The sequence below is a fragment of the Protopterus annectens genome, chromosome 8.part1, assembly GCF_019279795.1.
Source record: "Protopterus annectens isolate FY-2018-M chromosome 8.part1, PAN1.0, whole genome shotgun sequence".
Taxonomy (NCBI): Eukaryota; Metazoa; Chordata; order Ceratodontiformes; family Protopteridae; genus Protopterus; species Protopterus annectens.
Genome location: NC_056742.1, coordinates 318,476,265 through 318,500,920, shown reverse-complemented (window position 1 = coordinate 318,500,920; position 24,656 = coordinate 318,476,265). Strand labels below are relative to the sequence as shown.

At 39.0% G+C, this 24,656-nt stretch overlaps 1 protein-coding gene across 1 annotated transcript in view; it reads left to right on the top strand.

Moving 5' to 3' along the window:
• The window catches only part of PMFBP1 (polyamine modulated factor 1 binding protein 1), a 3,624,986-nt gene that overhangs the window by 2,874,908 nt on the left and 725,422 nt on the right, over positions 1-24,656 (top strand). Inside the window, exon 24 of the mRNA XM_044081904.1 lies at positions 9,966-10,196. Within this exon, the coding sequence (XP_043937839.1) occupies positions 9,966-10,196 (231 nt within the window). The remainder of the gene's footprint in view (positions 1-9,965; positions 10,197-24,656) is intronic.

Below are 24,656 nucleotides of genomic sequence, written 5' to 3'. Positions count from 1 at the left end.
TAGCGAATGAGAGACTGTGCACTGTGATCACAGCTAGTGAATGAGAGACTAAGCACTCTGATCACACTTAGCGAATGAGAGACTGAGAACTCTGATCACATCTAGTGAATGAGAGACTGAGCACTGTGTTTACAGCTAGTCAGAGACTGAGCACTCTGATCACAGTTAGTGAATGAGAGACTAATCACTCTTATGACAGCTAGTGAATGAGAGACCAAGTACTATGATCACACTTAGCGAATGAGAGACTGAGCACTCTGATAACAGCTAGTGAATGAGAGACTAAGCACTCTGATTACACTTAGCGAATTTGAGACTGAGAACTCTGATCACATCTAGTGAATTTGAGACTGAGCACTGTGTTTACAGCTAGTGAATTAGACACTGAGCACTCTGATCATACTTAGCAAATGAGAGACTGTGCACTCTGATCACAGCTAGTAAATGAGAAACTAATCACTGTGATCACAGCTAATGAATGAGAGATTAAGCACTCTGATCACAGCTAGTGAATGAAAGATTAAGCACTATGATCACAACTAGTGAATGAGAGACTGAGAAGTCTGATCACAGCTAGTGAATGAGAGACTGAGTACTCTGATCAGATCTAGTGAATGAGAGACTGAGAATTCTGATCACATCTAGTGAATGAGAGATTGAGCACTCTGATCACAGCTAGTGAATGCGACACTGAGCACTGTGATGATGGTTAATGTGTGAGAGACTGAACACTTTGATCTTGACTAGGAATGAATGGCTAAGAACTCTAATCTCTAGTGTGGTTTTTATTGGCAGTCGGATTCAATTTCTAAGGTGTGCTTATCTTTCTCTAGTGGAATGTTGATGGGAAGGCTAGAAAATTTGGTCACCATTAAATGTCTGAAGATTGTGGAATCTGGTCACTGCTGAATGACTAAGAAGGTGGCTGTTCAATCAGATCCCTATTGTTTCAGGATAGGTTGGGGTCTCTGATCACCACTGCTACTGAAGATGTCAGGCTGGAATTCTAATCACCACTGGATGGTGAGCAGGTAGACTGGGAACTTCGATCACTTCTGTTGGTGATGTAGAGGCTGGGGATTATGGTTGGCACAGGATAGATAAGGGGGGAAGACTGAAGAATCATTTAATCACTGCAGAGCTGAGGAAGTGGCAGGGGAAAGCTCTGACCAGCACTGAATGTTTAAAGGGAGATACTCTAGATTCTGATTACCACTGTGGAGTGTTGAGTGTTGATCACCTCTGTACTGGTGAGAAAAAAGCCATAAATATCACTTCTGGTTAGGTGGATGAGGGTGGGGAGCCATTCAGTATTATTAGAGTGGTGAGGGTGTTAGGTTGGCTATTATCACTTGTAAAGTAGAATGGTGGTTGCAAAACTACCTGAGTTTCTGAAAGCTGCTAAGTAAATAGGACTGAAGGTTTCTAACAGTACTGTAGGGAGAAAACATTGCTATCAATAGTGTGTCTGTATCACATTTTTAATGTAGTGCTTGCAACACACTTAAAGGCAAATACATGTTTTTTCACAAACGTCATGTATTTATCCTTCTTGCTTCTTTGGTGAGTTCAGAATGGCAAAACAGCATATTTGCAAGAAAGGAATTGAAACTGATTAATTCACACAACTTATATCTTTAATAGCCATTTCCCACCACATATCATATTTAATGGTCTTCAATCATTTATTTGAGAGCATATCTTTCTCATTGAGTTTCAGTTGTTAAGAATAGTGCCATACAAGTTTTTGTAGACAGGATGCATTGTTTTTTTATTGGATGACTTATTTGTATGTCTCTAAATTATTTGTGACTTTCAACTGTTGAAACATGAGTATGTGAAAATTGACTTTAGAGCATAAGATTGTATTTGTATAAAAATAAAAAAGAAGTGGTGTTGCAATTTGAAGATATAGCTTGACATTGGAGGAGCAGATCTATGGCAGTGCCATGTATAACAACATTACAGAGGACAAATTCCCATGTTGATCTCTGCACAGACTCATAATTAACCATCCTTTTGTCCAGAGTGAACTGTTTTATAATACAACCCACAGATTCCAGCTTTTTCAAACAATATTTTTCATGTTTAAATGAACTGATTGAAAACCACAACACTGAATGCCTCTTCATCCAGTCCATGTATAGGAAAGTACTAACTTCAAAGACTAGTTAATTAAAAAAAACACATCTAATGACAACTTACATAATGCAGATAATGTAAATTTAAAAACAGACTATCCATCACACTAGTCCCAACACCTTCTATCCCTAATGCTAATCATAATTCTAATGCTTAAATGTAGCCCATGTTCCATCTGTGACCTCAAGGCACATGACAGCAGTAAATATTATAGATGAACTTCAGCTAAATGAATTTTCATTCGCTGTGACATTTGATCAAACTGAATTTAACTAAGTGGTTTGATGAACTGGCCTTTGATAACACTGTCTTTAAGTAGCTGTCCTGTTCTGTCTTGTTTCTGGCCATCAGCTACCTTGGAACCACGTTTGGCTGGTTGACATTTGTAAGCGGAAACTTGCCACAGGATGTTTTAACACCTCTTGGTTAGACTCACAAGGGTTGCTGGCTTGCTGCTACTGTTGTTTTTCTTCCTGTGTGAGCACTTGGCATTTTTTGCATGTTAGCATGTATGTATGTTTTGAGACATTCTGCAGGTTAAGTGGAACTCATTGCCAGAGGGCAGATTGCTCCTAATATTGAGTTCTGTGTATTGGGTACTAAACTGCTAGAAAGGTTGCCTCATAGCAGACCATGAATTAAATTGATAGAATTTGCTGGTACCAGGGATGCTATCTTATTTCTGTCGGTGGAGATTCAGATAGCTAATGCACCTTGCTAGTCTTGGCACATCTATAGTCACAGTTAATGTGTCATTAAATGTATATTTATTTCTGTTTGACCACTACCCGTCTGTCTGTGCCTCCTTCCTAGTCTTATAATACGGTCATTATTCCGATTGTAGTCTGACTACACACTGTCTGTCCGGCTGCAATGTCTACGTACAGTATTTGTCTTGTGTCTATATTCTAGCTGTCAACTATCAAGATATTTTACTGCTTGTCTCTCTGGTTCCCTATCTGCAATCTATCCATTTGTTGTATTTCATTTTCTCTTTATATCTACATATTTGTATGTTATGTCTTATGTGAAAAATATAGATTTATTTCAGGTAAAAGTCAAATAATTGTGTGTATGTAGTATTTATTGCATGTCTTTCTTTCTAGTTAGACGATGAAGTGTGTACATGTTATGAATACCATTCACACATACAAGGGAGAATCTTTTTCTTTGTGCTTTCTTAGAACAGTTCCCTTGTTTTGAAGAAATGGTTCCTATTAACTGAATTTATGCAAGCACTCCCCCCCCCCCCCACCAACCTACCAAGAAATCGCCCAGCATTTGTTATAAATGCCGAGGTGGCAAGATTAGAGTCAGCCACCCAAAATCAGCAAACACAATTAGGCTGAAGCGGCAGCTGCCTATAAATCCCTCCTGTGCTGAATTTTTATGCGTGTGGTATGAGGTTAGGAGACATAGATTGGGGACGTTATTAATGCAGTGGCAGTCAAAGCATCCCCCAAGAGGATATGGTCACTAAGTAGACATTGGTAAATCGTACTATTTCTACTGGCTTCCCAGGATGTGTATATATGTATATATATATATATATATATATATATTTTTTTTTTTTTTTTTTTTTTCAGTTGCCCCTGTATTTTCCTTCAAATCATATGCCTCATATCCAAATCCCATAGTGTAGAGAGTTAAATGGACAGACTCTTTATATATCATTTTATTTTTTGCAATTGTAATATTTAATCTGTGGCTTTAAAAATGTTATTTTGCTATTTATTCTGAACTGTAATCATGTCCGAATGAATTTATTTCCAGCTTGTTTGTTTGCAGACTCTTTGCATTCTGAAGCTTCAGCTGCCTGAGAGAGACGTTATGAAATATTCATGCTAACATTGCAAGGATATGAAAATTTGAACAGAAGCTATATGTATAACAGAAAATGTAATTTTCCTTTTTTGTATGCATTCATTTGCCATATTCTCACATCAAATGCACGTCTGTAACAGCTTTTTATTTACTCACTGTACATTTCTGCAAAATTTAAAGCAGCTTTAACTCCTTAGTGGCAGGATGCAGGAGTGGAATCCACTAATAAAGTCATTCTCTGAAAATTGTCGAGTTCCCAGCAAATTACAAGAGGGCTGGTGGATGCTGAGGGATTATATCAACGAGACAGCAATAAAGACCAAATATATTTGGAAATCAGGCAGCATCTTCATGCCAAGTCACATGTCTCAAATTAGAATTTGGAAGCATTATGTTTTGATTAGCAGAACCAGTAATATGCATGGCTACCTCTCACTTTTGCATACCAGGGCAGAAACGCTGTCTCATGTCAGTATATATTTATGTAGATTGTCAGTCAAGTCAACAGATTTATTTTCATATTACAGGAATGCCTGATACAACTTGGTTTGCTGATACAGCATATTTTCATGATGACTGCAGTTCTGATACTGTATTTTAGTTCTGAAAAGATAATAAAATTTGAGACTTAATGCAGTCATAGTTCATTATATACCTAAGGTACGTAATGCTACATAAAACCTAACAGCTTAGACAATGGGGTTTAAAGCAATATTCCATAGTAAGGAGGATGCAAAGATTTTTTTTTTTATTTCATTTACCAGTCTGTATTAAGTTTAATTATCTTAATGCATCACTGACTGAATAAAGCTTCACGTGTTACATGTTGCTCAAGGGATACCTGTTCAGGAAGGTTTAGAGGGCAACATGACCTGGATGCACACAGCACATTAGTGAAGTGTGCTGCCACCTGCCTGGCCTAGTGAATGACTACATGTGTGAGTTTTTCCCACCTTTAGTTCAGCTTGCTTTTTTTAGCCTTTATCAGTTGCACACACTTCACCGGCTAATATTAATTGAATATGAATTTGCATATATACGAAGTAACAAGTGACACATAATCATGGAAGGTGAAGATAGTGTAATGCATTCAAAACATTTGTTACCACCTTTTGTCACCAAATACTTATATTAAAATTAATTTTACACACCAAACTGCTGTTTATTTTGCATAGTGTCTGAATGGTGTTCTTTTGTCATAACAGTTGTATAAAAAGTTCTCAAGACAATTAAATTAACACCAGCATGAAAAAAAGCATTTTTTTTTGTATTGGAAGGGTTTAACAAGCTACTGTACTCCTCCTATGTGGGGGGCTTCAACCTGTACAGCCTTATCAACTCCATAGTTGCACAACCTTTGAACAAAAAAGCAAACAAAAAAATCTCCACACTACATCTCCAAGTTGCTGCTAAAACATTATAAATAAATAAATCCAAACCAGCCCAGAAGTTGAAAATGACAGGTGCCCAGTAGGAAGGTAGCTGGAATAAAGAAGCTGAACCACGACAAAGTCTGATAAAGCAATGGTTACCATTGCAAAAGCGCTCACCATTTTGTATTAAAAAAGAAGATTTTACTTTGTCATGGTTCAGCTTCTTTATTCCAGCTACCTTTCTACTGGGCACCTGTGTTTCAACATTATAAATAAATGTTGAGTATAAAATAAACGTAACGTTTCTGGACCAGAAACTAAAAATCAGCCTGAAAATATTTGAAGTTTAACACACAAAGTGTGCACTGCTTTGGTGCTGAGCCTATCTCCTTCATATTATATTGCACACAGGACTTACCTAGTAATGGTCAGTTAAACTGGATCTAAACAATCCCATTTTGCTAAAAGAGAATTCCTTTAGTCTTTTTTCCATTTGGAATACATGATCCTGTGTAAAGGATGCCATCAGGTTGGGTACAGGCTTTTACCACAGTCAGGCACCCTCTGTGGAGGCAGGGGAGTTGATTGAGTCAAGGCTACGGTGGGGGGGTACAGAATTAACATGTTTTATCACATTCACAAAAGCATGGTGTGGTGCATATAAGACATTGCTAGGGACAGTTAATTTCCCTTACTCCATACAACAAGATTTACAAAAGAACTCTCCCCAGCCTCAGTAATGATGTTGCCTTTCACGACTGTGAGAGAGTGAATTGGGGAAGAAGTCAAGGTTCAGCAAGGGAGGAACAACAACAAAAAATGGTACTTACGTATTATCGCAACCAGATTTTCACAAAAACAGTGGTTGCTTCCCGATCAGTGAATTTGCAAGTTAATGTGCTTGAAATGGAAAACGGTGTGTTTTCTTTAACAAAATAGGTTGGTTTCTGGAGTGCTGCCAACACAAAGTACACAACATATTGTTTCTTCATGCTCTTAACTGGCAGCAGCATGTCGCTGCATTGCAAGGCCGCCCACTGAATGTTCTTTGTCAGCCCATGAAATAACGACCATACTACATACATTCCTTCCAGTTTGGCTTCAATTGTCAGGGCTGCTGTAGCTGAATGCAAGAATTGGTTAAGGCATTCAGTAGTGGCTTGCCAGTAACATCAGGTATTCAGGCTTCTGAGGAATGCGGTTATTTACATGTGCATTTTTTAAGCGTAGTGGAAAGTCTGTCGGATCAGAGATATATACATCTTTTTTGAAGTTAGCACCCTCGCTGCAATGTTTTGGCCCTTTTTTTTCCGATTCCAACTTATATGACATGACTGACCTGATTCTATTTGGAGATCAAACACAATGCCTCTTAGCACTTGATTCCCGATCATGACAAATGTCCGAATGTAATACAGCGTGTTTTTTTTTAACAGTACACCTTATTTTCTGGACTGCTATCAGTACAACGTGCATGACATGCTGCTGTTCTTTCTACTGGCAACCGTGTCGCTTCCTGCAAGTCTGCCCGTTGAACGATGTGCTAGTAAACACCGTTAAGAAAGAATAAGGTGTACTTTTAAAAGAAAACACACTATATTACATTTTAACAATATTAACGGACATTTGTCATGATCGGGAAGCAAGTGCTATTACCACGAAAATCTGGTTGCGATAATACGCAAGTACCCAAAAAATAAACAAATAGGTTAAGATAATTCTTCAACCAGCTACTAAACATGACTGTTTTAAAGTAGAGAAACTCACAGCAAAAACACACAATTATCAATCAGTGTTTATTACAAATCACTGTGGGGTATAGCTCTGGGAAAAACTGGTAGCTAATAATTATAATGTAATAATGTACCTGTTGAAGTATTGTCTAGCAGTTATCTTACATTACATTTACTTGAGGGCAGAAGGTGAGAACAAGACTATACAATCTGCCCTCTAAGTGCTTTTAACATTCTATCTCCTCTCCATACCTACCTTAGGCATTACCCTTTGCCCACTTGTCCTATGCATTTCTGAATGCATCTGCAGATTCCCTCTCCACTACCCATTCTAATAGCCCATACCATGGATCTGTAGCCCTCTCTGACAAGAATTAATTTTAGTGATGCAAGGAGTTTCTCTGTGATCTGCTACCTGTGCTCCCTCTATCTTCCTCTGTTCTTCCCATTCAGGATGGTCCCTTTGCATCTCTCTGACATGATGCTGTGCAGTAATGTTCAATATTTTATTTATTTAGCAGTTGTCTGGTGGATAGTACATAGATTTATAGGTTCATAGATTTTTTCTAGGGTATTGACCCTGGAGGATCTTTAGAAACCTACCCATGCATTCCCTTGAAGTTTTTACCCTTGTAATTTAAATACAAAATAACAAAGAGCAGTGGAACATTTACATGTTACCCCATTCCATAAGGGACAGGGGTGCTACTCGAGGAATGAATTTGCAGTTTCCCATCAGTTTTTCCAGAATATGTTTGAAAAGGGTAAGAGAAGTACTTAGCTTTATGTGGAGAGGAAAATCATTCCAAAAAGTGGAATTTTCTGATACATAGTCATCCTAACATGGTAAAATTTATGTTGCAGAAGAGATTAAGATCTCTTGAATATGTGTTTATCCCACCATTGGATTTGCACACCTGCACTAGGCCTGATAAGATAGAATCTATTGAGCTCTGTATACAGGGTAGGGGTTACCCCTCAGCAGATTGTATGATACCAAGAATAGGGACAAGATTTTGAGATGATCAGTGCAGTTCTTATGATTTAGGCCCTTGATTCTCTTGTTGAGAAGATACTGTTGGCATTCAAGTTGTGTCAAGTGTTTGGAGAGGTACATGCCAAAGGGGTCATTATACTCAAATGTTGATCTAATAAGTGCTGAATACAGTGGAATGATCACATCCTTGGACCCAACCACCATATTCTTAATAATAAGCTGTGTAATAAAAAGGACTTTCTTACAAAACTGGATTATGGTCCCTAACTAGAGGATCAATTTTCAGAGGTGTGTTATCAATGTGATAGTTATAGTGTTTGTCATGCTTGCTGAAGTAGACTAGTATACATTTTTAGCATTCAGTTTTAGTCCATGGTTTTAACACCAGCAGAGTTATGGTGAGTACATAACTTTAATTTAGATCTTCCAAGTAGACCACTATAATTTTTATTATGCTGATGTTTTCTCTAGATCAGAATGCACTGATATTGGCCAGCATAATATGGCATGGCTGAGTCTCTTCTCCATTTGGGATGGACTGTGACAGGATATCCTAGATGCTCCATACAGGGAGAAGATCAGTTTTTGGGTAGACCTTAGGAGAGCTAGTTAAGGACCTTCAAAAGTATAAATAGAAACTGACCATTGTACAAGATCATTATGCCATCATTCCTCTATCACCTTCTATATCTTCTAGGGAATGTCAGTGGTCTTGCAGAAGCCCCTTTACAGGATGCAACAAGTTTGCTTCCATTAGTTAGATAGCCTTATCTTCTCCTAATGACCCATTCAAGTTACTTATCCCAGACAGTGAAGTTCTGACTGCTGTCTAGGACCATCTGTTTGTGGAGGGGAATGATTCCACAGTATTTTCCTAGCTTGGGGAGCCATCCCCAGAGAGCCACTGGGTTACTGATATGGCTGTGAATAGTCATATGTTAGTTCTTATGTCTGCTCCTAGGAGGTGCTTCATTCAGGAACCAGGAAAACTCCATAGAGCTCTTAAGTTTGACCCAGGCTGTATTGCTTTTCAGGGCTGTAAACAGTATCCTTTCTTTAAGAACAAAGCAATCAGTTTTACTTCCATATATTCTTAGCTCTCTAGAGGATTTGTGAGTTCTGTCTCTCTTCTGTCATGGGCCTCAGTGGCTTCCAGGAGCATATCCAGTATGTTAAATTTTCTGAATGTTGAACCTTGAGTGGGTTCATGATTTAGCTATGAAAAGGCACCCAGACAATGCTGGCTTGTTAAACTTGATTAATGGTTTTTGGTACCTTACTTTCCAGAGTTCACTTAGAAGCTTTTTTTGATTCACTTTGGTTGTGCACAACTTTCAGTACTTGTTGGAGAAGGTGAGACCCTCCATGCATTTCTATACTTGGATGACCATCTTTTGGTGGCCCAGTCCACTGAGGGACTCACTGACATCAGTCCTGGTCTGATCATACCTGTGGCTTCAAGTCCTAGAGGTCTACATAAACTGATAGATGTCCTCTCTAATCCTTCCTTTATCATGAAAAAGCACACTCTGTTGTTATTATTTCCTGTCAGAAGAGAGGGGCTCAGGCATGCTACGTGAGAACAGAGAGAATGGTCCACACTTAGACCTTTTGGCATATTCTGGGCATAATGGCAGGTACAATCATCATAGTTCTCTTCACACCTCTGAAGATGCAGATGTTGCACAAGATGATCAAAAAAGGGCAAAAAAATATAAGGGGTGGAAACTAAGTTTGCAAAGCTGGCAGAGGAGTATCTTTAAATGAAAAGAAAACAGTTTTGGAATTACTTTTACTAGGGCTCTGAAATGAACACAATAGTAGTAAGTTGAGGAGCACTTTTGATTCTGAGCAGATATTCCTTTATCTCTTCTCTCTCTCTCTTATGTTTTACAGAATCAGAGCCAAGAAGCTAGCTTAGAGCAATTGCAGAGAGAACTGGAAACTTCTAAACAGGAGCGGCAGGAAGATTTGGACCATTTCAGTAGCGAGACATCCCGTTTGCAGAACAGTGTGGATTCCTATGTGCAGGAACTGCAGGATAAACACTGCCAGCTGCAAGAGTGCAAAGGCACTATAGAAACACTCAAGAAAGCATACCAGCTGTACGAGGAGATGTTAGAAGAGGTAAGGAGGACATATAAAACAGGGAAATGTAATACTATAATTTATTACATGGCACTATTACCTGAAGCTAAATCAGCTCTTTTTGTATATTTCAACTTGAGCTTTCAGAGATGGTAGATGTGTTGACATGCTATTGGGTTTTAAAAGTCATTTCAGTACATGGCTGTGTGCAAGGCTTGACAGTATTAGATACAACATCACCTCCACTCAGCGTACCATTTTTGTTGTCTTGTTACTTTAAATAATAATCTAAATCATCATGTATTTTGGAGGTTATAGATGTAATATTATTTTTCATAGCTTTATTATTAATATTATTGTTAGTGGTTTGCGCACACATTAGTATAATGAAATTTGGCAAAACACATTTCTGTACATTTTTTTTCATCAGTGATACGAGCGGTTACATTGACAGTAGTATATATTTGCATAGCATTGGTCGAGTGTTGGGGTACTGAAGGGCGAATTTGTGCTAAAATAGCAAGTACACTCCTAACTGATAATCAGAAAGACTGCAAAAGGGAAAAAAATCGTACTCATTGTCATGTATTGTTGCCATGGCATTTTGTGTGATATCAATAACTTATTTTGGCGTTGGGAGGTCACAAGCAGAGGTGTCAGAAGGCAGGCCAATCTGACATGTTATCTGCCACTCCAGTATGCATGGATTAAACAATAAAATCATGCCTGAACATATAGATGCAAATGTACCATAGAGGGTCTTAGATGTGCTAATGAATACAGAGGCTGTAATTGCTAAGAGGAAAGCAGGCTATTATGCTGTGTCACCCTTTGTAGGCATCTGTCTATTCTACCATCATGTGGATAACAGCACAGCTTATGCACTTGTGCATACAATATTGTGAAACTACAATTATGGTCTCTTTCTTTTTTCTTATATGTGTTTCCTACTTATTAAAATCATACAAAAGTTGCTAGATCCCCAAATATCCACTTACTCATTTCCACACACTAGCAAGTGCCCAGTCTAACATTCTACTTCTAAATTAATGAAAGCTATGAACTGCATAAAACAGGTTCACCCCATCCCCATGAATATCTTTCCCCTCCTGTTCACTATGGATGATTCTCTCCCACTTCCAAGTCTGTAGATTGTGGAGAGAAGAAGTATTCATGGCTGTTATCCAGCATTAACAGCAGTATTTTTCTGTGAATGGCCATGACCATAGACTGTACTAGCATATACACCACCTCAGCCTGATATGGTGTCCCAGTAGGATGCTGTTGAAATTTTGAGGACTGTAACTGTGATCCTTAGAAAAGCAGAACTGCAAGTACAAATGTGGACTAAAATATACACTTCCATGGTTCCCATACCTCACAGTATCCCCCCCTTGTACCAAGGTAAAGCATTCTCATAGTTAATAGTAGGGACATGGGGAATACAACCTTCCATATGAAGGAGTTTATATAGGGGGTGAAACCTCCCGCAAAAACACTTAAAAGATTAACAGTGAATTTTGGAATTTGTATTTTTCTTTGAATTACAGTTACATTGTAAAGTATTGTTTCTTGCAAGATTATATCTTACACTTCTGATAGAAGAAGGATTTTTCTCTGTTCTTGACTTTGGATTGGAATAAGCACCCCACTTCCATTAGGTGTCCCAACTCTGTAACCACCTTCAAGAAATCACTTGAGCTTTCTGTGGGGCCATCTGTTTTTACAACAGTGAAGGAGTCTGTGTTCTAACATATCCTGTTTGGCCAAAAGACAGGAAATTGTGAAACTTTAATCCTCCCCACTAATGAGCAAATACATCTATACACTTGATGGCAGTTACCTGGTGTTTAGGTGGGCAGCTTTGTAGGCCACAAAGTATATCCCTGGCCATATTCTGTCTCCAGCATTCACACCGCACCTTTGTCTTGTTTCGGTATTGCAGCAGAGTGTGGATGTCTCCTTCCCCCACAATGATGAACCAATGCCAGCTGCTCACTCACACCCTCCTTCGCTGTCTTCCCCAGCACTCCGTTATTAGGTCATCTCAGGTTATTTGGTTCATAGTCAGGACTGAATTGTTGTGCACCATGGAGCAGCACATGTCTTAATCACTTTTCCGAGTTTCCAATTTTGGTCATCATATACTTCTGTTAGTCTTAGACAATTAACCAATGTTAATAATTGTAGTTGTATACTTAACGTATTGCTTAATTGCATTTTGATTGAAAGTGTTTGTCATCTTATACTTCTGTTAGTGTACATTGTATGTTTCCTATTTGTTTTGTCCAACCTTTGTACTGGCTTACGGCCTGGGATTATTCTAAAAAGGGTCTAGTACCAACCCTCTAACCTGGTTAACAAACTTAAAATACATGCATACATACATAGGTTCATAGGTAAGTACTAGGCTATCTGCCCAAGGGCATTTATAAGCCTAGCCAGAATGTGTTGGCTTTCTCCACCCCCTTAAATTAGTTCTCTGTGGCTCTGTCCAGCAGAGCCATTAGTTCATACATACATAGGTTCATAGGTTCATAGGTAAGTACTAGGCTATCTGCCCAAGGGCATTTATAAGCCTAGCCAGAATGTGTTGGCTTCTGCCACCCCCTTAGATTAGTTCCCTGTGCCTCTGTCCAGCAGAGCCATTAGTTCCCTGCACCACTGTCCAGCAGAGCCACTGCAGTGATCCCCGGGGTAAATTTTCTGTTTCCCATCCACCCATCAAGGTTTCTCTTGAAGAGTGTTAGTGAGGGGCTCTGCCTGATGTATATTGGAATCCTGTTCCAGAGCATGGGGAGTCTCTGGGATAGGAATCTATCCCTCCAGCATGTCCTTGTTATCATTGTAGTGAGGTTTATATCTCTAGAGCATGTGGCTGTCCGGGATTTGTTTTTTTTAGGTGGAGCATGTCCATCAATTCTGGGTTGGACATGGCCTTCTATGTTAGGCAGAGATCACCTCTGAGTAAGCAGTATGCAACCGAGTACAGCTGGAGATTCCTGAGTCGGTGTGCATAGGGCATCTGTTTGAGGCCAGTAATCCTCTTGGTGAGGTACTTTTGTGGTCTTTCCAGCTGTTGCAGGTGTCTTGTAAGGTACATTCCAAATGGGGTGTTGTATTCTATGATGGGTCTAATGAGTGATGTGTAGAGAGGCACAATAACCTCTTTTGTTCTAGATGCGAACCCTTTTGTGATTAGGTGGGCCACATAGAAGGATTTTCTAACCACCTTGGCAATATGATTATCAAAGGAGAGATTACTATCTACTTGGGTCCACAGATCCCTTATTGCATTTTCTGTATTTAGGGGACTACCACCTATGTGGTAGTTCGCAGGTACTTTGTTTTTTCCAAAGGGGATGACTATGCACTTTTTGGCATTTAATTTTAACACCAGGTATCCGTCTCAGTGAGACCCTTCTGGAGGGTGTCTGTATCAGACGGAGAATCAATTATGGCCCCTAGTTTGCAGTCATCTGCAAACTTGGTCAGCCATAGTCCTCCTATGCTTGCCTGTACCTCAGAGAAGTATATACCAAACAGGAGGGGTCCTAGGACTGAGCCCTGGGGGACGCCACTTGTAACCGGTTTAGAGTCGGACATAGAGCCTGCAACTCTCACCATGTGGGTTCTATCCATGAGCCAGATGGCAACCCATCTCGTGACATAGGGGTTTATGTTCAAGCCGGTAAGCTTGTCTGTAATACTGGAATGGGGAATAGTGTTGAAAGCCTTTGCAAGGTCTAGGTTGGCTGTGTGGACCTCCTTTCCCTCGTCTAATACCTTGGTAACCATTGCAAAGAAGTCCACCAGGTTTAGGAGGCATGATCTGTCCTTAACAAAGCCAAACTGGATAGGGTCCAAGGTTTGGAGGTTCCCAATGTCTCTGTTAATGAGTTCCATGATGATGTGTTCCATAGCCTTGGAGACCAGGCTAGTCAGGCTTATACGGCGATAGTTCCCGGGGTCCGTTGTTGCTCCACCTTTGTGGAGTGGGATAACTGTTGCTGTGCGCCACTCTGTGGGTACGTAGCCTGTAGAGAGGCTGAGTTTGAAGAGTGTGTTTAAGTGAGGGGTTAGTTCATTTTGGAGCTCTTGTAAGACACAGCCTGGGACACCTTCCATTCCCATTGAAGCTGTGTTTTTGGCTTTGGATAGGGCTATTTTAACCTGTGTGTTGGTGATTGATGGGGCCCTACATTCTTCTGGTATGGTTATGGGCCCTTTAGGGGGTAAGAGGGGGGGGGGTGATGTTTGCACTAAACCTGTCTGCCAGAATGTTGGCAATATCAGTTGGTTCGGTGTATTTTGTGCCATTCTTCACTAACTCTTAGCAGATCTGAGAGTTTCCACTTAGGTTCTTGACATAGCTAAAGAACGCTTTGTGGTTATCTTTGGAGTCATTGGCAATTTTTCTTTCGAAACTCACCTTGGATGATTTTATGAGGGATCGTTGTTTCTTGCTGATACTGATCAGGGATGTCTTTCCTTCTTGGGATTTCACTCTTTTCTGTACTAGTTTCCTCCTTCTGTTGTATAGCTTGTTTATGGCAGGGGTCCACCAGACTGGCTTCCTTTTCTTGTACATGCATACATACCATTATTTATCTTTAAAAAAATGTACTGCAGTGCCCCCACTTTCCTAGTTCCTAATTTAAGAAAGTTGCACATTACTTTTATACTGGTGTCCCATTCTTATAACAGAGAACAGTATTATGAGACAGTGAATGTAGTAAATTTCAGTAAAAATAAATGAGTATACTCTTCCTATCTAACCATTGAGTGTTCTCCCACCTACAAAACCCATGCAGAACCAGTATGAACTTCTTCCCAGAGCTCTCTGTCTTAGGAATGGATATCTAAACTGTCAGTGACTTTTCTGAACTAAACTACGTAACTGTACTTGAGATTTCTGTTCTTTTGTTTTTGGTAACCTGAAATGGAAAAACATGTTCTGTCATCGTATCATCTGTTCCGCAGCTACCTACTACAGACACACACACACACACACACACACACACACACACACACACGTCATCATTTAGAATTATGGATCAGTATTATCCCCCCCTCTAAGTGAATCCACTGCGCACTCAGGTAAGCAGTGTAGTGCATGTGAGTGAGTGAGCTTTCCTGGTTTTGTTTATTCCTCTGTGCATCGACAGTTTTTAACAGTTTTATACCAGTTTTTTTATTTGTTTTTTTTTTTTTGTTTACTGTGGTTATGTTTTATTTTTTTTTTTATCCCCTTCTAAGGTAGTCTTAATTCTTCTGTGTAGACTATTTTTAACACTTTTGTTGTTAACCATTACTGTAGGTAGGATGATACTGAGCTCCAGGCCTTTATATTTAAGGAGCACTACCTGTTGTTCTGTAGAATTCACATTCCTTTGAGGATTTAACACATGGGGGGGGTCTTACATCATTTTTACCACAGACACTATTCATCTTCTAGTCTTGTCTGATCATATGGGGGGAGGGGACAACACCATTACTAGATTTTTATGCAGAGCTCCATCGTTAGTATGAAGTTTGTCCAGAATGTGCTTAAAACAACTCGTCAACTGTGGAGAGGGAAAAGAATCAGCAGCTAAATTAGCAATTCAAACTTTCAAAGTTTCTCTCTCCCTATGTCTGTCTGTCTATTTACCTGCCTATCTATGCATATATCATGCAGCAGTGATCATTGCACTGACAGAAGCAGGTGTTGAACCTGTCGGGTCTAACATTTAAGTGACTAAATGTCCTTCTCCTTCACTCAGCCTGTCCCATACTTCTGTACTGCTGTACCTAAGGTATGCTGCAGTAATGTTTGTGTAACATACATTTGTACTGCAGCTACCTAGTCAATGTTAAACACATTTACTTGGTACAGCAGTATGGATCTTCATTCATGGCACACTCCCTTTTCATGGAGCAGCTCTTCAGGACATTTTGTCCTGAATCCTTTTTCTGCCTCACTGTACCTCATCCTGGATACAATGCTCCATACTTGGGAATCCGCCCATTCATTGGACCCAATCCATAATTCCTTTAATCTATGATGGTTCTGGTATGAGTACAAAATATTTGACAGTATACAGTCTGGGCAAGTACTGTTCATTTGTTAAAAGTATGCAAAATGGCACTCACACAATTGCAAATGATACTTTTTTGTGCAGGCAGTGGTCCCAAAACCCCAAAGGTAGGGAGCTCTGTAGGTTGGCATAATGGTTAAGGTGTACCACCACAGCGTAAAATAAAAAGGCTGGTTTATTCAGCTGGTACAGGTTAGCTCTTTCATGGGGCTACCGCTTATTCAGACCATAAAACAAATGAAATCAGTTAGTATTTAGTAAAATAAAATAACGAGTATTTATTTCTGCTGTGTTTTTATTGGCTTGTTATTTTATTAAATACTGATTGATTTTTATTTGTTTTATGGTCTGAAGAAGTGGTAGCCCCACAAAAACGCTAACCTGTACTTGCTAAATAAACCAGTCTTTTTACTTTACTCTGTGGTGGTTGGCCTACATTTTTTTCCTTGGTAATTGTTTTGTGGTAGGACCACCTTCAGCAGTGAAGTTTTCTTGTTTTTGTTTAATAATGGTTAAGGTGTTAACCTCACAGACTCAAGGTATAGGGTTTGATTCTCACCTTTGGAAAAATTGGCTAGCTTAAAATGGCCTTTAAGGGCAGCAAGCCACCTATAAACATATACTTCTTATTTAATTATCATACCCTGAAAAGGAGATTCCTTTGCACTGACCACTAAATGTAGGGTGAATTATCAGCTCCATGTCTGAAATTAAGTTTTCTTCATTTAGTCATCAATGCATTCTGCTCTTTCCTGACAGTGCTCACCATATCCAACATTCTCATTGAGGGATTTTTATTTGTAAATTGTGTGAGATCCCCTATCCTCTGTTAATGTAATTGATCCTCCATACCCCTGGCGTCCTAGAACACCAGGGTAGAAAATAGGTTAACAGCATCCATCTGGATTTAACAAGATGTTTTGTATGCTCCTTTCCCCTTTCCCAGCCATTGCCTAGAAAGCACTGTATAATGCTGCTGCAGTAGACCTTGTCCAAGTGAGTGTTTCCACATGCCCAGAATTGCAACTAGAGTGCATGCACACTCCTTGATAAGCTTGCATTTCCCAGAGTACCTAGGTACAAGACTTGTAATCCTGGACCTTCCCCCCAGTGGTAGTTCAGTGATGTGACTGCTAAACCCATCCCCTTGGTTGGGGGTACCAGAGTCAGACACTTACTACATCACTCCCAAGCAGATTGTTGTAGCTCTCAGACTGCTGATAAAACCTAAGTTAATTGAGGCATAATCAAGAACCAACCTCTATGTGCCATGGTACTGGCTACCTCAGTGACGGACTTCTGTATTGGTAAATGATACCAAGCATCTGAAATTAAACAGTGTGGTGAGGATACTTAGGAGCTTGTCTGTTTTATCCAGTACAATTAGTTGTTTGGTGCAAACAAAAACAATGGAGACTTAGGGATCTTGCTCCTTTGTAGTTGGTGGCATATGTGGACCCAGCCAACCACACTGCCATTAATTTATTTAGCTTGTCCACAGCTGTCTTTTACATCATTCTAAACAGAATTATTTCAAGCTGTTGCTTATGTTGCCAAGCTTCCATTTTTGTCACAGTGTATTTTAATTTAATTCATTCTCTGGATGAGGCACAGTGCACGTCTGTGAATATATGCCTTTCATAAAATATGTTACTAAAGTTGCTCCAGCGGGAGCATAGCAGATTGTTTTAGGGTATAATATCCCAGTGCAGGGCATTATTTTACATTTCCAAAGGACCACTTGTCCTGGACTTCGTGTTTTTTTGTAACTAATGGGTTGACCAAATCTTTCTGATTGACGTTATTCATATTATTCTTTCATATAAAAGTCCAATTATCACCATGTTTCCCTTTAGTGCCCTTGTACACGCAGGACACAGAGGTTTAATATCTTATTTCTGCAGTGTAAGTCACTGTGTGCCTGTGTCTTAGATTAGCAATTCCTTAATTCCATATCAGAATGAACATTCCTTGTCCTGTCATATTACAGGACACTGTCAAGTCTGCCTCAGCAGCATACCGCATCAAGATTGTGTGTTGCAGAGCATAAACAGAGCAACACCAAAAACAGAAAATAAGAACACTGTGTAACTTGAACATGTTACGACCTGAAACATAATGTCATTTTGCTAATGGATGTATGTCTTAAGCAAGACTTGAAGAATATCAGGTCATTTTGGAGTACCTTACAGACTGCTGGTCCTGCTTCTTTTGGGAAAATTGCACATAAATGTAATCATCTTAACCCAGTTAAAAACTCCTTCACTATCTACACTTCCACCATTTAGTGGAATTTTTTTTCTCCTAATAACAAAACATGAATTTGTCTGTTTATTTTCTGACCTTTACACCTTGCAGTCTGGCTGTAGCTTTGTGGCAGGAATGCCTTGCTGCAGAAAGCCAGGTTTCCAACACTTTCTGAAGACTTGCAGGAGATGCTGATAGTACCAGCAACAGCTAAGGAAACGGGCGATGCAATTTTTCACCGAGTCTAATGCTTCAGACCTTGTTGATTACCCAGCTGTATAGTATACAGCTTTTAGGGACACTGTCACCATGCGTGCTGACAATTTTCATAGCAGTACAAACAGGTGCTTGGTCCAAATAACTTGGAAACATTCCTGTCTTTCTTCCTTATTTAAAGCATCAAATGATCCCTGTAAACTTATACAGGCCAACTGTGCACTAACATTAACTATAAAACATACATGTCCATTCTAGCTAAAATAGCTCGATTATTTAATCTCCAACCTAATTCATCTTCTGATTCCTACTGACAAAATGGGGTTGTCATTGGTTGAAGTGTAGCTTTGTTGAATGGGCTCTTCAGATGAGATTTATGGCTTGATTTCTGAGCAATCAGGGACACTGCACTCCAGGATTTCTCATCCCTTCCCAATACAAACAGTCCTAAAAATACCAGAGCAAGAGATCTAAGCCTACTTCCGCAGATCAATATAACACGGAGGAGGGAGAGATTTATTGCGAGACTTGAGAAGGGATGTACAGTCTAGGGTAGGAACTAGCAAGGTGTAATGGTCTCAAGATTCAGCAACCTTGAGCTTCCTATGGTCATCACTGCAGCAATCTTCTGCAGTCCTAAACATCCCCCCTTATCCTTCTTGGTTTCAACACCAAGTAAACATTCGGTGTCCTGGGTTATGTGCTTTATGTGAGATACACTGGCTGCACATTAATTCCTAGTCCCTTATGTTCAGATTCAGAATTGATATCAGGATTTAACAACTTTCAGCACTGTATCTGGAGTGGTTTACCATGAATTCAAGACTAATAGAGAATCACAGCACCCCCCCCCCCCCCCACACACACACACACACACACACACACACACACACACACACACACACACACACACACCACATTCGGCTTTACTGTCTAGGGAACTTCTAGTTCATGTGTTTAGAATAGAAGAACAGAAAGTCGACTGGAAATGAATACATATTTATCCAATTTTTCTGTGGATGATCCTTGGTCTGTCTGAGATTTTGCTTTGGTTTCTTTGACAAACTTTAAGTGATCCCTTTGTTTTCCCAAAATTTACCTCAGTCATGGAATATATCATGCCAGTGATGAAAAACAGCATTTCCCTGAGTCCAGTGGTAAAGTGGCACATCCATTTAAATGATTCCTGACAAAGTTGAGACATTTGGGGACTTAATATTCTTGGCTTCACATCCCTCCAGTCAGAGCATTAGTAATTCGTATGTTTTAACCAGTGGTTTTACTTCAGTGATCACCCCTTCAGCTACTAAGAAGATTTCACTTTGTGAGGAGGCAAATTGTTTAAGCCAGAATTTTAATCCCCTCATTGTCCTTTAGATAGACATCCCTGAGGTGTAATTCATAGTCAGGACTTCACTGATTAAACACCTTGCTTGTAGAGCATAGCTTGGAGAGCATAGAAACACAGAGTAAATTTCTAATTTTCTATGATGGCAACAAATAAGGCAGTTTAAATGCATCTAATTTTAGGAAATGGCCTCTGCTATTAACTGTTTTTATTTGAGAAGTTTTGATTAAATGGCTGACCTAGAGAAGTTCCTTCAGGTGATGGCTCCCTACCCCTTTATATCAGGTTTTGCACTGTTGGTACATATATTACTGAATGATACAGCCCAGTTATGCGGTGAATAGCAGCAATTTGTGAAGAACCATATACTGAGACTCCATTGCTGTTGTTAAACAATGTTTTCTGTCTGATAGATCTGTGTGTGCCCAACTTAGCTAGTGCTAAAGGCATTATACAGATGTTCCAGCTTTTTATACTGGGCTGGCTGGTTTATAAAGAGGGGATAATTAAGACACACCTGTTTCATCCGCACTGGGTGTACTACTACACATTGCATAGTAGTTTCTTCAGAATCAAAGCTGAGCTCTCCTAATGTACTTGGCTCATGCAAGCCATGGGTATGTATTAAGAGTTTGTTATAGTGCTAGTAGTGTATAAGCTGCTGGGTACTGCAGAAGATACACTGAATTATTACTTGATAACTAGCCGGTTAATAAAATTCTTGCCAGTATAACATAAAAGTATTATGTTCAAATGCCTGTAGTGGAGGTCGTCCTAATAGAACGTCTTCAGTAATTTTCTTTTAATGGAAAAATTGGCTGGTTTTGACCCTAACCTATGTACATTTTGAAAATCCTGAAGGAAGTAAACCAATATCATGCAAATATCCACACTTCGTGAGGAATTCTAATATCTAAGTGGTTAATGAAAGAATATTTGGAATCCTGTAGTACAGTGGGCACCTATGCTCCCTCTCAATATGATTTTAAGGATCCTTAGTTGATGCTTCCTCCCACCCCCAGCTGAAGGTCATAACTAGGAAACAGGGCATATATCACCCCCTTCCATTGACTTACTGTTGTGAGTCAGAAGCAGAGTTCCCTGTTTTCGACTGATTGCAACAAACAGCTTAAACTGTGCACCTTAAAAGAAGACCATTGCTTTGGACTGCAGCTCTGCCTGTCCAGTAAATCCAGAAATTAAGCAAATTACTTCTGTTATCTTATCCATCTGTATCAGTATTAGGTATATAGGTCAGTATCAAGCATCCATGCCAAATTAGATGCTAGATACATCATCAGAGTACAGTTGTAAAGACAAATTGGATACGCTTATGTCTGCACCAGATAAAGATAGAACAGGTTTAATCTAATGTGCATTTGAAGTACCTACTTCAGTTAAAAATGGAAAAGTAATGGGTTTATTAAGGGGGAGATGCTGACTTTTGAATCTTGTGGCAGCCTTTAAAGGGGTAACAGCAGCACTTCAGGAAGGACTGAATGTGCATGCTGCTATCTTGTCCTTGCTAAGGCTTTGACATTATTCCACATAGTGGAATCACTGAAAAACTTAAGGCACTAAATGTCAATCCACATGTAATTCAGTGGACAAAACACTAATTAAGCAACAGGATCCAGATTAAGTTGGTAAGAGGGGTTTACCTGTCAGTCCCAGTAGAGCTGCCAGTGGTGTCCCACAGGGCTGTGTACTAGTACCACTAGCACTAAATGTAGGAAGTAGGCTGTAATGACCATATACTGCCTGCTGATATCTCCAAACTGGGTAAAAGAATTGCAACAATAAAAGACGACTAAATTCTGCAAAGTAGTCTATGAAAAATATACACCTGGTGTATGTGACGTGGCAGAAAATACAGACATCATGATTAGACAATAAACTGTTAAATCATAAATCATAAAAAGTAGCATCATTAAAGATCTAATGACAGTAACAGACAGTAATTTCAATGCTGAGCAGTGTGCATTTCTGAAATTCAGAAAGGTATATGCTGTGGCCCGTCTGACTCTTAATGGCATGTCTAGTTACTCTAGGGAGATGTACCATTTCATACTTCACTGATCTGACCCGTTATTGAATAGACCGATGCAGTTTGCAGATTTCAGACAAGCCACCTGAAAGTAACGGAAACAGTAAGAAGATTCCTTGCTAAACATCAACATTTTGGAAAACTTGAAATATTCAGAAACACTATAGAAGGAACTGTTGTCATACTGTTTCTTGTTGGTTACTAAGAGGTGACCTCTGCCTGGTCCACAAGGCAGCATTTTATCCAGGTCTTTCTAAAAGTCTATGACTGGAATGCTATAAAGATTATGGACTAAGCTTCTCCTACAATAAGAAGTCAGTAATTAGCTTCCATTAAAAATAATTGTGATAGATATTTGAGAATTTGAAAATATCAACATGGGATTACAGCAGTCAAACTTATTAAAAAACAATAGGTTATAAGCTTAACAATCAAACTTATAAACAACTAAATCTTTAGTATGGCCACTGTATTCACCAATATAATAGATAATGTACAGAGAATCAGCCTTACCAGCTTAATCCTGAGCAGTTCACTGCATACATACCAGTCATCGCTGACACTGTCATTGTGCATCTGTAGTGTGAAGGTGTTTCATTGCCTTGCAATGTATTCACTGAGCTGGTGGTACTCCCCCTTTCTTTTGAGAGGGGATGGGCTTTCACACCTGCAAAAAAAAATATTTGTTTGTGTTTTTTATGTTTTTTTCAGTACATAATTTGTAATGAATGATGAGTCGAAAGACAGTGCTTCATGTTTACATAGGTAAACCTTTTCATATCCATGTAATTTATTGTGTGAGCTGGCAGTATGCTTTTCGGGTTTTTTCCCCCATTTTTTTCACTGTGGTACAACTGTGGAGAGGGTATATATATATATATATATATATATATATATATATATATATATATATATATATATATATATATATATATATATATATATATATATATATATATACACACATATATATATATATAGTTTTAGAGTGTATGTGGGGCTTCCTTTCCACATTGAGGGATGTAGGGAGGTTGCCCCCTGCAAAAGAATATTTTTTTTCTGTTTTTATACATTTTTCTACCATTTTCAAAATCATACTTTTGATAAACGGAGAACCAAAGAAGGTACTGTCGAGCTTTCATAGGTAAACCAATCCACACAGGCTTGGATCTGCCCTTTCATCTTCTACAGCAGGAAGCAGTCTTTTGTGCCCCCAACATCAAAGGGGATGGGATTTTATGTTTTTATTTATTTAACATTTGTTAACCAGGAAAGTCCGACTTGGAACAAAGCTAATTTTCAGCAGAGCCCAGAAAGAAACACTCCAGATGCATGTATTTGTAACATGGGAGGAAACCGGAGCACCCGGAGGAAACCCACACAAACCCAGAGTGGACATGCACACTCGGCAAAGAAGGCACCCCAGCCAAGAATAGAACCGGATAACCTCTTGCTGTGAGGTGACAGTGGTACCACTGCACCACTGCGCTGTCTGTATTTGAAAACATTAAAGAGATTTGATGCACACTGTTTCATGTTTAAGTATTTGATTGTGCTCATTCTGAATTCCACTGGTCAATAGTGTGAAATAGTGGACTTAGAACATATGATATTACGGTTGGATTTTTTTTGACTCTTATAATAGTAAAATATATTAATAAACCAAGTGAATACAATGCTTGTGCAGAGGCTTTCCCTTTGACCTCCCAGTGCGGAGAGGATTTTACCTTCACCCTCATCTCTTTCCTTAATTATGAAGGTGTTTGTGTTTTATTAAAGTGATTTTCTATTGTTTTTTTTTCATAAAATGTTCTCATATCCATATTTTTAGCAGAGATATCCTCTGCTTATTAATGATACTGTTCTGGGGCCTCATGAGAACTAACAATTGTTTCTGTGGGTGACAAGCCACAGCACCATATTGTTTTTGTTTTCAGTGTTTTCTGTTTCTATTTTAAAATACATGCCGGTGTGTGGAGTATTAATTGGTAAATAATTATAAACCAGTTAGTTTTTTTTAACTAATTACTTACAATTGTTTATTAATTAAAACATTAACTAATGAGTGTATGTTTCCCATTGTGAGGGCAGTACGTCAAAGCAGAGTGTACTGACTGAAAAATACTGCAAGCACCTTAACTGGCACCTCTGCATACTGTGGGAATTTTAAAACATAATGTTTACACTGCAATTAGATTAAAAACACTTTGTTTTACTCCACGTAGGTGTTCACAACTATGAAGTTGCTCCATGCTTCAACGTTACGCTTTTTTAACTGAGCAAAAAAAAAAAAAAAAAAACACTGGACATGATCTTTAAAACTATCAGCCCCAAGTAACTATGTTTTAATAAAAAAGTTGATAATCTAAACAATCCTTTCATTACCAAATCAGTAACCTCTGAAAGCTTGTGTAAGCATGGAACTACATACATATCTCTATTAATTCAGCACACACAGAATAAGAAACTTTAACGATTCCAATGGGACACTTTCACTTCCAGTTTTCATCTGTGCTTTTTGGTCACTCCTCTACCCTTTCCTCCAATTCATAGGTGTGTAC